This window comes from Heptranchias perlo, chromosome 34, assembly GCF_035084215.1.
Source record: "Heptranchias perlo isolate sHepPer1 chromosome 34, sHepPer1.hap1, whole genome shotgun sequence".
Lineage (NCBI taxonomy): Eukaryota > Metazoa > Chordata > Chondrichthyes > Hexanchiformes > Hexanchidae > Heptranchias > Heptranchias perlo.
The window spans coordinates 14,514,679-14,530,975 of NC_090358.1; the positions used below are offsets into that span (position 1 = coordinate 14,514,679).

At 41.9% G+C, this 16,297-nt stretch overlaps 1 protein-coding gene across 1 annotated transcript in view; it reads left to right on the plus strand.

The window, feature by feature from the left end:
* LOC137301822 (NAD(P) transhydrogenase, mitochondrial-like) overlaps positions 1-1,507 on the plus strand; it is a 72,906-nt gene extending 71,399 nt beyond the window's left edge. Inside the window, exon 22 of the mRNA XM_067971475.1 lies at positions 1,236-1,507. Within this exon, the coding sequence (XP_067827576.1) occupies positions 1,236-1,388 (153 nt within the window). The 3' untranslated portion in view covers positions 1,389-1,507. The remainder of the gene's footprint in view (positions 1-1,235) is intronic.
* Positions 1,508-16,297: the final 14,790 nt, after the last annotated feature.

A 16,297-nucleotide genomic window follows, 5' to 3' on the forward strand; every position in this document is an offset into this window, starting at 1 on the left:
GACGAACTTTACGGAACGCTTTCTGAAAATCCAGGTAAATTATATCCACTAGTTCCCTATTGAAGAAGTTTTGATTTTGTGATTACAGTAACTGGCTTTTAATTCCCTGGGCTCATGTTTCATTCTTTTATTGAATATTCGGTGCCCTCCAGTACAGCTGTTGTGTTTATGCAGCTCGTCAAAAAAAAAAGTAGCAGAGCATCACCCATCTGACTTGTTTTCATTTCCTTGAAGATTCTAGAATATATTTGCCATCATTTACCACTACTTACTGAATTATCTTGTATTCTCTTTTACTGTTTTCAACTTTGGTGATCACCTGTACTACAAGCCTTGGCCTTTCACCATTGGTTTTCCCCATTTTCTTACTGAATTATTTTGTTTCTTCATAGTACATACTTAACTGATCTCTACGTATATCAAACTCTTCAAACAAAATCAATGATTATTGAATTTATCCACAGTCTGCCATTTCCTGATCGCTGATAATATTTATGTCTTGTTTATCTACCACTTGTGTAACTAAAGGTATCTTTTGGATCCCTTCTCCGACTATCTACACCTCACACATTTCTATTTTGCCACTTTTTAAAACACTGTGTGAACTTTGTAGTCAGCAAGGTGAGGGATATTATTTCTGGAGAATGTTAGAGGTTCCATTTTGGGCAGCATCATGCACAGGTCAAATACAGCATGGTTGAATGCAGAGTAAGCTACCTCTACTTGCCCTAACAATATGCCTGAGCTATGTACTCGGAAAAGCACCCTCCACTACACTAGTGTGACATTTTTCAACTTTTCACACTGTGGCAGCCATGAGATTATCAAGGCTAGTTTATAAATAAATCAAGAGAAGTTTTTGCACTCTTAAAAACCATAACATAATAGAGAGAGGTAAGAGAAGATTGAGATGCCAGAATAACATTAAGATATGTATTTATTTGCCAAAGTTGGAATTGATTTTCAGCAGGGTTCATTAATTCAAGTTGGTACAAATAGTATTAACTATACTTTTTTCAAAATTATGCTTTAAGTAATGTCACAATCCAGCTAAAGTACTTATGCTGGGGATTGTGACTTTACTTAAAACAAGTGGAAGCTGTACTAATGAAGTGACAAATGTTGGTAGCTGAAACTGAATGTTTATTTTAAATATTTGACTTAAGACCCAAGAAATTCCAACTTTGCACTTAATTATTTAATCAAGCCATTTATTTGGAACTTTCCTTCGTCAGGTCATTGTGATGAAGCGAACCCTCGGAGTTGGCTACGCTGCAGTTGACAATCCTATTTTCTACAAACCCAACTCTTCAATGCTGCTTGGTGATGCAAAGAAGACATGTGATGCTCTGCAGGGCAAGATTAGGGAGATGGAAAATAAACCTTGATACAGAAACGTTATACTGAATAATCCTGCTATTCTGTTCCAGCACTTCATGCTTTGAAGATTACAGAAACTAACAGAACACATAATCCAGGGGAAATTTGAAATAAATATTTTACTATATTATTTGCATTCAGATTATCTTTTATTACCCATATTGCTTTCATGGAAATTCCAGTCATAGCACTTGCATCAAATTACAGTAAATTAAATCCAGGTTAGTTCAGGAGAGACTAATACTTGCATCACAAATGGGGGTGTACCACTAAACTCCTGTTTGTTATTTATGGGTGGTTCTTTTTCAGTTTTCATTTTACATTAAATTTTTTGGTGAATTTTTCTGTTTTATTTAGAAAAATTAAATCCAGCTGAAAATTAGGGGCAAAAAATTAATTAAAATGAGGGAGAATTCTAGGGGAAGAAGGAATTTAATTTCACAAAAAGCTCAGCAGAAAGTTTTCCAATTCTGGTTTAGTTGTCTTCAAATGTTTTCCGATTTTATTTTATTTCGGACGGACGTTTTGTTTTAAAGATTTTATTTTAAATCTTTTCTTAAATTCCCCGAATAACAGAGAAGGGACTGAAACCCTTGTGGCTTCAGGAGCACTAGCTTTGGATTAGAAGCATCAGGTGTTGCAGGACCCAGCAGAAAGCAGGATGAAGGCGATATTGAAAGGGATAAGGGAGCCTGGAAAATGGAGAGAAAGGGAAGAAAGAGTAAAGATTATAGGCAGATCAGAAATTCTGGAATGGAAACCTGGCAGCTGGCAATCTCAGTCAGCAGAAAGAAATTGATAAAAATATTACAATCATCATTTTAGTGACTCGCCTTTTGATGGCGTGCTGGGAGGCAATAAAAAGAAACACATCTCACTAGGTGCCATCTCTAATAGCAGTGATATAAAAATTGCCATATTTTGGGAAAATCACATTAGTAGGTAAGTCTGTCAAAATAAAGAGCTATTATTATTAATATATTAAATACAAAAATATATTTAATGTTGAATCACAATGTGGCCAGCTGTGTTAGGGAGATTTTGGTATGAAACCTAAGTATACAAAAGTAGATTTTCATAGTTTCTTTTAAATCTTCCTGAAGGGTTTATATTACCAACTGTATGTGAGAATAGCTGATACCAGTTTCATGTGCTGGAAATATGATTTTAAAAATGGAAGATGTATGAAATAAACAGCAGCTTAGTCAGCATTTGAAGAAGAAAGATTGGTTATCATTTTGGGTGAAGCCTTTCATTAGAAGAGAGATGTGAAGATATAGTCCTTCATATTCTAGCAGAATTAGATCATTATGTGACTAGGTGAATGGGGAGATGATGTGCAGGTTAGAACAATGAGGACACAAATATTAAGTGAAAAAACTAAACTTATAAAGAATAAGAGTTTTTGTACTTAAAGTTGGCTTATGGAATGAGTAATTTGATCATTGTTGCAGCATTTTTAATTGTAAATGGATGTTTTGAACAAACTTTGAAAATGTGCTTCCATATTGTATTTTCTATGTGAATGACCAACAGCTAATTACAGAAAGTTCTGTATAAACTTTTTTTCAGTTGTCATTATTATGGACATAAACCAAAGGGAATTTATTGAGTACAGATTTTATTGATAAATAATATTTAAGCTCAAAGGGGCTTCATTTTATTAAAGGCTAAATGGGAAGATCAAAACATAACTAATTAACAACATAAACCAACAACTATTCAAAGCCAATCAGATGGTGCACATTGTTCATAATTACTCCTTAACTCCATGACTCGGTGCAGTTTTGCGCATAAGGGCACCATTGAAGATTATAATATTATAAATAGGGAGGGGGAGAGAATTGAGCTTAAAGCTACAGACAAGAAAAACAATACCAATTGGTAAGGAGGGAGAGGTTACATTTGGTTTGGTCCAATAGGCTGAGAGAGCATCTACTGTATAGTCTGCAACTATACAACGTTACAACATCATGATGGCACCGATCAGCAGGTTCCTTAAACACAATACAATCCTCAGTTCAGTGAGAAAAATATATAATAGGAAGAAACTATGTTGTTTACTTCTGCTTGAAGATGGCAAACAAAAATGTGACCATTAACCCATGTGTATTAAACTGTGTTGCAATAAAAACAGCAATTGCTGGAAACACATAGCAGAACTATCAGCATCTGAAAAAAGACAGGTTAATGTTTTGGGTAGAGACTTGAAACCTTTGGAGGGTCGGAAAATAGGTCTTGGCTATTTACATTTGGACCCAGATCCACCACTCATGCACTTCTAACCTCCCACATTCAAAAAAAACCCTCCAGTAATTTCTATGGAAAGTAGAGCTGTGGACACAATGGCTAATACAACTGAAATAACCAACTAAAAAGACATTTATAAACTGGAGTTGTCTATATCCTGCAACCATTTTGAACCCTGAGGAACTTTCTTGTTCTAAATGAATATATAGTGCCGAGCATTGAGTGCATCTGTAGTACACAACCAATAAATTTAGATAATAAACTTGGAAATCTAGTTCAACAATGGTATTCAAAAATCAGTAGTGCTAAAGGACAAAATAACCACTTTTCCTGTAACGCTTTTAGCAGTATGTCACTTCATCAGGTAATTAAGATAAACAGCCATACAAAACTACAAAGCAATAAGAATTAAGTGGTCAGCAAAAAAAATATATCTTACATTCTAATCTGTTTCAACCACTGATTAAAAACTGTAATGAAACAACTTCCTAAGAAACCCGGTGCTATGCCAGGCCAAGGAAAGCTGTCTATCCTATTTAACAGCATCATTATTTTTACCATGGAAGTGCCTTCATTATTAATGTCAACTAACCATACTAGTATGCACCAGTACTTGTATTACATCCAATTTTTAAAAAAGGCTTTTTAATACATGTCTAATTCTATTGAATTTGTCTAGATAAAACTTTCACCATGAAGCCAGATGAAAAACTGTTGTTGGTTTTTAATCGTTACCACTTGTATAGTTTTTGAAAGCTGCAGGGAAAAAAATTCTTCAGGCCCCAGTGGCCATAATCCAAGTTGGCAATCCTGAGTCGTTATGGCTCCAAATCCCTAAACTGAAGTACCGTCAGGCCTCTGGCCCCAATCCAAACTGCATATCTTCAGACAACAAGGTTCCAGATTTGATGAAGAGTATGTGCTGGCCCAGGTTGCCACAATCCTCCGAGATCCCGAATGGAAGCAAGAAGCATTCTTAGCATGACTACTTCCAGAAATCCCTTTTGCTTTGTTTCTGCTCCATTGCTGTTCCCTAATTGACTGACTCCATTGCCAACTCCAGCTTTGTGGTTCTTTTCATTTTGATTCAACCTCCATCTAAAACCTTAATTTATGTTTTCAGCCTTCTGATCTCTGCAGAAGATGTCATCACTAAAGTGTAATTTGGGGATAACCTGTATAAATCAGGCATAAAGCTGAGAATTTCCAATGATGTTTTCCTCTTTATATATTTGCAATGATGTCATATTGGTAATCGAATATTGGTTGAAATAAGTTGCCAGAGATAAACTTTCTGTTCATAATATTTTGTAACATTTAATCATCTGCTGTATTCTTCATTATATTGGACTGAATTTGATTGTAAAAGTAAGTAAAGCACTAGCTTAAAAGTTAAGAGTAAACATTTTCAGGTTTTTTTTATGTAGTGTTGTAAAAATCTTTAATTTCCAGCTGGAGAAAAAAATGGATCTAAGTGTGCTTTGTTATCGTTTAAAAGGGAAAAAGTTACTTTGATTTATTTATATATTCCTTCACCGTTGGTCAGTGCTGCATTTTTAGGGCTCACCAGATAGTCTCTCATGTTCTGTGCCCAAAAACCACTCCCGTAAGCGAGCACCCCCATTTTGTACAAACCAGACTGTGACTTTGTGCATATTATTTGGGAACATGGTAATACCCAGGGATTGAACAGAAGTCCTATTGCTGTAATTACTGAATGGACACAAATGGTGGACAATGGGCGGTTGCAAATTGGCCACCTGTTGTACAGCTGAAGTCCATAGAAAGGAAACTCAGATGGGGTGTATAACGGGTGAGCAATTCACAATAGCCCGTAAGTTAAAATCAGCCCTCTAGACTTTATGGGCCCGATATTAGGAGGGCAGCGGGTTGGTGGGGGGGGTTGACTGGGCGCGTGGGTAACGCGCCCAGTGAAATGGGGTGCTTCGCACGCGATTGCAGCTTGATTGAAGGTACTTACCTTCGCTTCCGGGTTTCGCGCTGGAAAGCTGCGCGGCGGGCGGACTGCGCATGCGCAGCAGAGGCTGTCAGCTGGAGGAGCCCTATTTAAACGGGCAGTCCTCCACTGACACATGCTGCAGGAAATAGGAAAAATTACTGCTCCCAGGTTTAATGATGTCTCACTCCAGGTCTTATTGGATGGGGTGAGGAGGAGGGGGAGGACAAATCTACTCCCCGGCGGGCGGGAGGAAGTGGCCTGCCTCTGCCACCAAGAAGGCCTGGCTCGAGGTGGCAGAGGAGGTCACCTGCACCACCAACATATCGCGCACCTGCATACAGTGCAGGAGGCGCTTCAATGACCTAAGTAGGTTAGCTTAAGTGAGTACACTTACTCATTCCCCTACACTCCGTCGGCCATATCACCGCCCCCACCCCACATCTCCTTCTGCACTGCCAACATTACTCTATCACATCACTCCTCACACCCACTCAAAGCTCATCCTCATCTTATCTGCAATTACTCACCTCGCCAGTACTCATCCCACCACTTCCACTCATACAATCTCATGGCTCTATCTCATACTCACCCTCTCATGCATCTCTTTCATGGTCAGCCTCACCCAATCTGCCACTACCTGTGCTGCAGCCACAGGGCATGCATCATGTATGTGCAGTAGGAAGCGTCAGGCAAACGTGTCGTGAGCATGAAGGGGACGCACAAGGGTGTTTGAGGGTTTGTCATGGTTTTTATTTATATTTGATTTCTGATCAACTCACATTACATATTATATTGGCACCACTACTGCCATGTCTTTGCGAATCTTGTCTGGTTTGTCCAATAATGCCCTTTCCTGAGGATCATTATGAAGACCCACAACTGATGCCACCCATTGTGTCACTGCAGAGTGGATAAAGGTGTATTTTCAGGGCTCTTTTGTGCAGACGACTGAGAGACGTCGGCGATGTCCCTGGTGGCACCCTGGAAAGATGCGAAGGAGAAGTTGTTGAGGGCAGTGGTGACTTTGACAGCGACAGGTCAGAAGATGGTGCTCGGGCCAGCCGGGAGCAGCTCGGCATGAAGGAGGCTGCAGATGTCCACGACTACATGTCGAGTGACTCTGAGCCTACGTGTGCACTGCTGCTCAGAGAGGTCCAGGAAGCTGAGCCTCGGTCTGTGGACCCTGTGGCAAGGGTACTGCCCTCTGCAACGCTTCTCTCTCTGCCGTTGCCCTCCCTCCTGCTGTGCAGGTGGATGTGTCACAGCACTGTATTGTGGAGCTCCACGTGTCAGAGGTGGCCGGCGAGGCTGGTGATGCTGTTCGTCCTCCGAGGAGGTCATGACTGCAGTTACGGTGGCCCCCGTCCGGAAGATGTATATTTGAGGGGGTCTGCAAGGTAGGTAAATGTGTCTGGACACCGGGATTGAGGTTGCAAGATTGTGAGTTTTATTGTTAGGAGGAGGGTGGTGGGGGCCAAATTTTGTCCAAAGTGACAGAGTGGCCTCCTGCAATGAGTGAGGGTCTCCCCCACCACCCCCCCCCCCCAAACCAGTCAAATGGACCTTTGCAGCTGCCACAGGCTGATGGCTGCAACACGTCCATTTGAACTAGGAGTGTTTCCCCCAGTACGGGAAACAGTCCCAGTTGATCTGAAAATCCCACCCCTCCTAAAATATCAGGTCTGTAAACGACCTGAAGTACCTGATTAATTACTTCAGTGGCATCCCGCCGGCTTTAATTGCCAGCGGGAGTCCCACATGCGGGGGCTGTGCGCATATGTGAGCGCGTCACTGGGGAACCCGGAAGTGGGCGGGTTGGAGCCGGGCTCCGGTCCCGCTCCGGGAATCCCCGATTTTCGCAGCCCCCCCCCCCCCCCCGCCACGAATGCACCCGCTCGGGGGTGTGAAAATCGAGCCCTGTGATTTGGAAAGTGACAGAGCTCCCTATCTATCATGATTTAATTAGATTTTTTACGCACTGTAGATTAAAATATGTAATTTATTATGCTGAGTGGAACAAAAAGTGATGAAAGTGTGAAACATTGCTGTCAAGTGATGGACTATACCAGCACTAATGATATGTGTAGATCAAGGGTGGAAAATTATCCTGATGCTGGGCACGTTGATAGCTACAATACTACAATGGTAGTCTCCTAAGTTTATCATCCAAGTTTGTTTAGCAGATTTAATTGACATTCATAATTACCATTCTTCCACAGGGGTGCCTTTCAGCGCTGTCAGGTCATTTATGGTGGGAAACAAAACTGGTTGGGGGTGCTTCTTCATTCCGTTGAGGTACGGCTCCTGATTGTTTATCTAAAGCGTGGTATTGAATGTGCTTGTAGAAATGTATATGGACTTTCCTGATCAAACCGGATAACATGAATGGGAAAAGAAAAATAAGGGAGAAAACCAAAAAGGATATTTAACCCGTGGGACGTTGCTAAGAGTTACCTCATTGCAGCATAAATGTGCTACAGTACTAAGCTTGTCAGTGAGATAACATAGTTAACACTAGAAAATCACCTCAAAAACTGATCCGACCATTTTATCCTCTATCTCAAAGATATTTAACATATACCTTTGCTCCAAAAAAGATAAATGTCTGCAGGTACACCTTTTCCTGTACATGCTAATGCTCAAAATGACTGTGGTCACATATGTGTCTAACTATTTATTAAAGATCCCATGAAAAGTGAGGAGTTCTCCCGGTAAAACCAACACCACAAAAAAAAACCCAGATGAACTGTTTTTTGTGGAATCTAAATGTATGCAAGATGGCTGCCAAATTTGCCTGCATAACAAGTCACTGGCCTTTAAAGCAATTCGATGTATGTAAAACAGTTTCAGAAATTTCAGAGAGTTGGTAGGTCTTTCAAACAGCATCTGCAAAGGTAGACAAGTTCTATCAGTTTCCCTTAGGGACAGCCCTCTAACATCAAACTGCACAAATGATGCTGTTGACAAAAGCCTGAGAGTGTTGAGCACACATTTGGATTGCCAATTTTCTTGGAATCATTAGTCAAGGCAGGAGAGAGAACATCTCATCAATTATGGATCTTTGTTCATGGTTTGTGGAACGTGTTTAAGCTTTGAACACAAACTTCTTTTACAAAACTGTCAGAATAAAGGTGAACAGTACAACCATGTTTTGCCAGAGGAAAATCTTCAGTTTGACATTACAATTGTAACCAGTTGACTACAGGAAAAAAAAACACTCTGATGCAATTCCTCAGTAAGAAGAAAGTGCCTTCTCAGGGTGTCCTAAAATGCTTCACAATCCATGAATTACTTTTGAAGAGTAATTGTTGTAATGTAGGCAAATGCCGTAGAGAATTTGCATACAGCAAGGTCCCACAAACAGGATTAAGATAAATAACCAGATAATCTGTTTTGGTGGAGAACACCAGGAGAACTACCCCTGTTCTTCCTTGAATAGCGCCATGAAATCTTTTGAGTCCACCTGAGCAAGATGTTTAGTTATTGGGACAATGCTGATGAGTTACCTCATTGAGGCATAATTGTGCTCCTAAAGTTGTCAGTGAGATAACTTGAAAAGGGATAGTGCTTCATTTGTAACATTGGAAAATCAGTTTAATGTCACATCAGAGAGGACTGCGATGAAGTAGCAACCTAGTTTATGTGCTCAAGTCTCTGGAATGTGGCTTGAACCCACAACCTTGTGCCTCAGGGACAAAAGTGCCACCACTGACCCATGACTGACTTGGTGGTAGATAAAAGTGTAGATTTTCTAATTGAGTGTAAGCCTGCGATTGGGAGCTTGCCCACAGCGAGCAGGAAATAATGTGCTGCCATAGCATTTAAAGACTTGCAGCAGCTTAGAGAGGTAAGCAGAGGATAGTCTGGAGCAGACAATTTTAGGCATCGTATTAAAAAAATCCCTAGAGATAAAATAGTAGATCCTGATCTAACTTTCGGAAGCATATATATTGGTGAAAAGGGAGGCGGGGGGGGGAAGGTGGTGGAGATTCATCTGACATGCTTTCCCCTAATGTAGGTTGCATATTGCAATTTCCAAAACAATATTTCTTATACATTGTGTGAGATTTAGTGATCATTTATTCTATAAATCAAAAGAATCCTTGCATATAATGTAGCTGAACCTTTTATGTACATGTCACCACACCTATTATGGGTTATTATATTGACATTTGGATATTACAGCATGTCATCTTGATAATTGGAACTTGTCACTTTCACTCTGAAGGAGAAAAAACCCCCAAGGATACTTTCAGGAGGAAGACCCCCTAACTTCAGGTCACAAACCCTGTATGAGGAATAAGCCCTTGAAATCTTGGAAGGCAAGTCAAAAAGGGTGCCAAAGATCAGGAAGTAGGAGGTTTGTCATCAACTCAGGCTTCATTACAAATTGCTTTTGCTTTTCTTTCTCATCCTATTCTTTAATTTACTTGTGGCAACCTTGGCTCAGTAATAGCACACTCGCCTCTGAGTCAGAAGATTGTGATTTCAGACCACACTCCAGAGACTTGAGCACATAAGCACTTCACTGCAGTACTGAGAGAGTGCTACACAATCGGAAGTGCCACTTTCGGATGAAATTTTAAACCGAGGCACTGCTTGCCCTCTCAGATGGACGTAAAAGATCCCTTGGCACTATTTGAAGAAAAGCAGGGGCATTCTCCCGGTGTCAAGATTTATCTCTCAACCAACATCACGAAAACAGATTATCTATTAATTTATTTTAGTGCTGTTTGTGGGAGCTTGCTGTGCACAAATTGGCTACCATGTCTCCTACATTACAACAGTGACTACACTTCAAAAAATATTTCATTGGCTGTAAAGTGCTTTGGGACATCCTGAGGTCATGAAAGGTGCTATATAAATGTAAGATCATTCTTTGCCAGCAAATCAGATAGTTCAGTTCCTCAGATAATGATGCTCGATTTGAATAACATCCAGGCTGATTTTGCTTTCCTGCTCCTCTATCATCTAACTTTTAAAAGAAATTGTAAGATAAAGTTTAGTCCTTTGAGAACTGCTTGGATCTAATACAATTATGACATTTTTGTGCAGGTTTGAAATCCCTCCACTTTTGCAATGCTCTCCCAGGACTTTGGTTACCTGAAGCTGAAAGCAAAGTGGGTGAGTTACCTGCTCCTTGATTTATACCAATAGTGTTTTAAGCCAGCCAACCGAAGATGTACAACTGTGTTTGAGAGGCAATTCTTTCTATGATTTTCCCTTCCCTTGCGGGGGATAGCTGCCCTTTGCTTATCAACCCTACAGCAGTTGAGATTGGAAACTCAGGCTTGAGAGATTAAACCTCATCACCAACAGCCGTGTTCCTCCGTCCCCTCACACAAATCTTTGCATCAGGGTTCTGCAACACAGTGTCACTCTTTTTAAAAAAAATTCAAAGAAAGCAGTAAAATTGTGACTACATCCATCTCCCTTTCCACAAAGATTGAAGTATATAATAGGTCTCTGACAGAATAGCATAGTCAAGAAGATAAATTTCAGATGCCCACATGAAAGTGTAGCAGTGTGCATGAAGTCTGCGAACAGATCTTGGCAGAGAGTGCAGTACCGAGAGTAATTAATCTTGTACTTGGCTTCTGTTCCAACCATTCTACCAGCAAGCGGTATAATTTTGGAAATTCAAGATAAACATCTAGTATGGAATCGTTCAAAATACCCCAGCAAAACATATCAGTCTTTAGCTCTGGCTCATCTTAAATTTGTACTGCACTTGTAATAACAATGCTTTTTATAAAGTAAATACTCCAGAAAGAAAAAAATGAGAGACCTTTAGGCGTAAATTATAACATGCAAATAATTCTGAGCATTGCAAAGTGAGTGTGGGTGGTCTTAGCACAAAGCAGATCAATGAAGAATGTTACTTTATGTCTGGATCCTGCTCTAGTAAGATTGATTTAACATAAAAATAACAATAGCCTTTCCATGAGTTTGACAAAATTAGTAATATAATCTGCTGTGTCATACCATCCCACATGAAGTTATTTAGATTCTGGGAACAAAGTTAGCATGCAGGTACAGCAAGCAATTAGGAAGGCAAGTGGTATGTTAGCCTTTATTGCAAGGGGGTTGGAGTGCAAGAGTAGGGAGGTCTTGCTGTAACTGTACAGGGCTTTGGTGAGACCACACCTGGAGTACTGTGCACAGTTTTGGTCTCCTTATCTAAGAAAGGATATACTTGCTTTAGAGGCGGTGCAACGAAGGTTCACTAGATTGATTCCTGGGATGAGAGGGTTGTCCTGTGAGGAGAGATTGAATAGAATGGGTCTATACTCTCTGGAGTTTAGAAGAATGAGAGGTGATCTCATTGAAACATATAAGATTTTGAGAGGGCTTGACAGGGTAGATGCTGAGAAGCTGTTTCCTCTGGCTGGTGGGTCCAGAACTAGGGGGCATAGTCTCAGGATAATGGGTTGGCCATTTGGGGTTCTTCCACTTGTCCGCCATAACTTTAGTAGAAGAGCCATGCAAACCGTGGAAAAACAGCATAAACAAGGTTCTTTGTTCAAATTTATGGTGGATAAGTGGGAGAACCTCTGCAGAAATTTATCTCTAATGGTACTAATGAGATCAGCGAAAACCTGCCTTGTGTTCTTTCTAACTGATTTCCAAACCTGTTGAAGCCAGACGAAATAGCCTGTTCCAATATGGCAGCGGTCTGAGCATCTATCGGAGAAATACCGACTAACCTTTGGGCCCTAGCAGGATAACACAGCTCCACTGCAGATGTCCCTGGAGTTGCCACACACTCCGTCGTGGGCTGTAGTGTTGTAAAATCATCATACAAGGTTGTACACATGTGGGTAGTGGACTCCTGCACCCAAGTTGCCATCTGCAGCATGCTGCTTGGGAGAGCCCACAATGTCTGCACCAATCTTGATGCTCAGAAGCATCATTCCTATAAGGACAGGTCCCGTAGAGTCTAAATTCCCAGGCTCAGCAGCCAAGGCAGGACTCAAGTTGGCCTTATGGACAGGCTGTCCTTCTTCCACCTCTACCATCACTACCATATGCTCCAGCTTAATCATGCTTTGTGTTCATGCCATGTCCAAATCCCCAGGAATGGCTAAATCTGTGCTAGTGCTTGGGAGGAACAGTGACTGATGTGAAGTGCATTATGGACGGATGCAGAAGAGGAACACAGATTACAATGATGTATGAATGAGCAACCTGCATGTATAGATTTCAGTAGAAGGAATGACATTGACTTATCTATAACTATACATAATAATTCATTCTCAGGATGTGGGCATCGGTGGCAAGGCCGGCATTTATTGTCAACCCCGGCATTTATTGTCAATCCCTATTTGCCTTTGAGAAGGTGGTGTTGAGCTGCCTTCTTGAAGGTGGTAGAGGCTATGGGGAGTCGAGAGTTGAGCCACTCGCTGTAGAATACCCAGTCTTTGACCTGCTCTAGCACCCGCGGCATTTATGTGGCTGGTCCAATTGAGTTTCTGGTCAATGGTGGCCCCCAGGATGTTGATGGTGAGGGACTCGGCGATTCCAACGTCATTGAATGTCAAGGGGAGGTGGTTATGCTCTCTCTTGTTGGAGATGATGTGGAGATGCCGGTGATGGACTGGGGTTGACAATTGTAAACAATTTTACAACACCAAGTTATAGTCCAGCAATTTTATTTTAAATTCACAAGCTTTCGGAGATTTTCTCCTTCCTCAGGCAAATGTTTCAAGATCTCCTTGAAGCCTACGCATTTATACATATTGAACAATAATACATGGTGTTTACAGACTGCCCCTGCAACTGCCCGTTGCCAAGGCAATCACCGTGTTCAGACAGAGAGGTGTTACCTGCAGAACCTCCGAATACACATTCAACAAAAAAACAAACAGGGAAAAAAAACAGAGAAAAAAAAAACAGAGAGAGGCAGAAACATCCGGAAGGCAGAGAGAGCCAGCAAATGACCCATTATATTAAAAACAGATAACATTTGTTCGCTGGTGGGGTAACGTGTAGCGTGACATGAACCCAAGATCCCGGTTGAGGCCGTCCTCATGGGTGCGGAACTTGGCTATCAATTTCTGCTCGACAATTTTGCGTTGTCGTGTGTCTCGAAGGCCGCCTTGGAGTACGCTTACCCGAAGGTCGGTGGATGAATGTCCATGACTGCTGAAGTGTTCCCCGACTGGGAGGGAACCCTCCTGTTTGGCGATTGTTGCGCGGTGTCCGTTCATCCGTTGTCGCAGCGTCTGCATGGTCTCGCCAATGTACCATGCTCTGGGGCATCCTTTCCTGCAACGTATGAGGTAGACAACGTTGGCTGAGTCACAGGAGTATGAACCATGCACCTGGTGGGTGGTGTCATCTCGTGTGATGGTGGTATCTGTGTCGATGATCTGGCATGTCTTGCAGAGGTTACCGTGGCAGGGTTGTGTGGCGTCGTGGACGCTGTTCTCTTGAAAGCTAGGTAGTTTGCTGCGAACGATGGTCTGTTTGAGGTTGGGTGGCTGTTTAAAGGCGAGTAGTGGAGGTGTGGGGATGGCCATAGCGAGGTGTTTGTCCTCATTGATGACATGTTGAAGGCTGCGGAGAACATGGCGTAGTTTCTCCGCTCCGGGGAAGTACTGGACGACAAAGGGTACTCTGTTGGTTGCGTCCCGTGTTAGTCTCCTGAGGAGGTCTATGCGATTTTTTGCTGTGGCCCGTCGGAACTGTCGATCGATGAGTCGAGCGTCATATCCCGTTCTTACTAGGGCGTCTTTCAGCGTCTGTAGGTGTCCATCGCGTTCCTCCTCGTCTGAGCAGACCCTGTGTATTCGCAGGGCCTGTCCATAGGGGATGGCCTCTTTGACGTGGTTAGGGTGGAAGCTGGAAAAGTGGAGCATCGTGAGGTTGTCCGTGGGCTTGCGGTAGAGTGAGGTGCTGAGGTGCCCGTCTTTGATGGAGATTCGTGTGTCCAAGAAAGAAACTGATTCTGAGGAGTAGTCCATGGTGAGCTTGATGGTGGGATGGAACTTGTTGATGTTATCGTGTAGTCTCTTTAGTGATTCCTTGCCGTGGGTCCATAGAAAGAAAATGTCGTCGATGTATCTGGTGTATAGTGTTGGTTGGAGGTCTTGTGCAGTGAAGATGTCACGCTACACGTTACCCCACCAGCGAACAAATGTTATCTGTTTTTAATATAATGGGTCATTTGCTGGCTCTCTCTGCCTTCCGGATGTTTCTGCCTCTCTCTGTGTTTTTTTTTTCTCTGTTTTTTTTCCCTGTTTGTTTTTTTGTTGAATGTGTATTCGGAGGTTCTGCAGGTAACACCTCTCTGTCTGAACACGGTGATTGCCTTGGCAACGGGCAGTTGCAGGGGCAGTCTGTAAACACCATGTATTATTGTTCAATATGTATAAATGCGTAGGCTTCAAGGAGATCTTGAAACATTTGCCTGAGGAAGGAGAAAATCTCCGAAAGCTTGTGAATTTAAAATAAAATTGCTGGACTATAACTTGGTGTTGTAAAATTGTTTACAATTGTTGGAGATGGTCACTGTCTGACACTTTTGTGGCACAAATATTAGTTGCCACTTATCAGCCGAAACTTGGATGTTATCCAGGTCTTGCTGCATACAGTCACGGACTGCTTCATTATCTGAAGAATTGCGAATGGAGCTGAACATTGTGCAATCATCAACGACCAGCCACATTTCTGACCCTATGATGGAAGGAAGGTCATTAATGAAGCAGCTGAAGATAGTTGGGCCTAGGAGATTGCCCAGAGGAACGGCTGCAGCAATGTCCTGAGGCTGAGATGATTGGCCTCCAACAAATCATAACCATCTTCCTTTGTGCCAGGTATGACTGCAGCCACGGTAGAATTTTCCCCCTGATCCCCATTAACTTCAGTTTTACTCGGGTTCCTGGGTGCCTCGGTCAAATGCTGCCGTGATGTCACGGTGCATGTTTGGACCAAGGATGTAATGAGGTCTGGAGCTGAATGGATCTGGCAGAACCCAAACTGAGCATCGGTGAGCAGGTTATTGGTATGTATCATTTGATAACACTGTTGATGACTCCTTCCATCATTTTGCTGATGATTAGGAGTAGGCTGATGGGGTGGTAATTGACCGAATTGGGTTTGTCCTGATTTTCATAGACAGGACATACTTGGGCAATTTTCCACATTGTTGGGTAGCTGCCAGTGTTATAGCTGTACTGGAACAGCTTAGCTAAGAACGCGGCCAGTTCTGGAGCACAGGTTTTCAGCACCACAGCTGGGATGTTGTCAGTGCCCGTAACCTTTGCTGTGCCCAATGCACAAAGTCATTTCTTGATATCATCTGGAGTGAATCAAATTAGCTGAAGACTGGCATCTATGATGGTGGGGACCTCAGGAGGAGGCCGAAAACGATCATCCACTCTGGACTTCTGGCTGAAGATGGTTGTGAATATTCAGCCTTGTATATATTATATAATACATTATATATTATCAAATGTTTAAATGCTAGGTCTTGAAAATTTACTCTTCTCCCAAACGGTTAGTTCCAGTTGGCAGTTACTGGTTAGGGTTTACTGGGTACATGAATGCGTTGATAATACTGACCTTTTATAATGTTTATTCTTGTACATACATTTATTCCCTTTGTAGGGTCAGAACCTTACCAGTAATTTACATATTCAGCCAATGTTTAGTCAAAGGTCAGCCATAGAGAAAATACCCATTTCTCTTCAGGCTAAGTCCAGG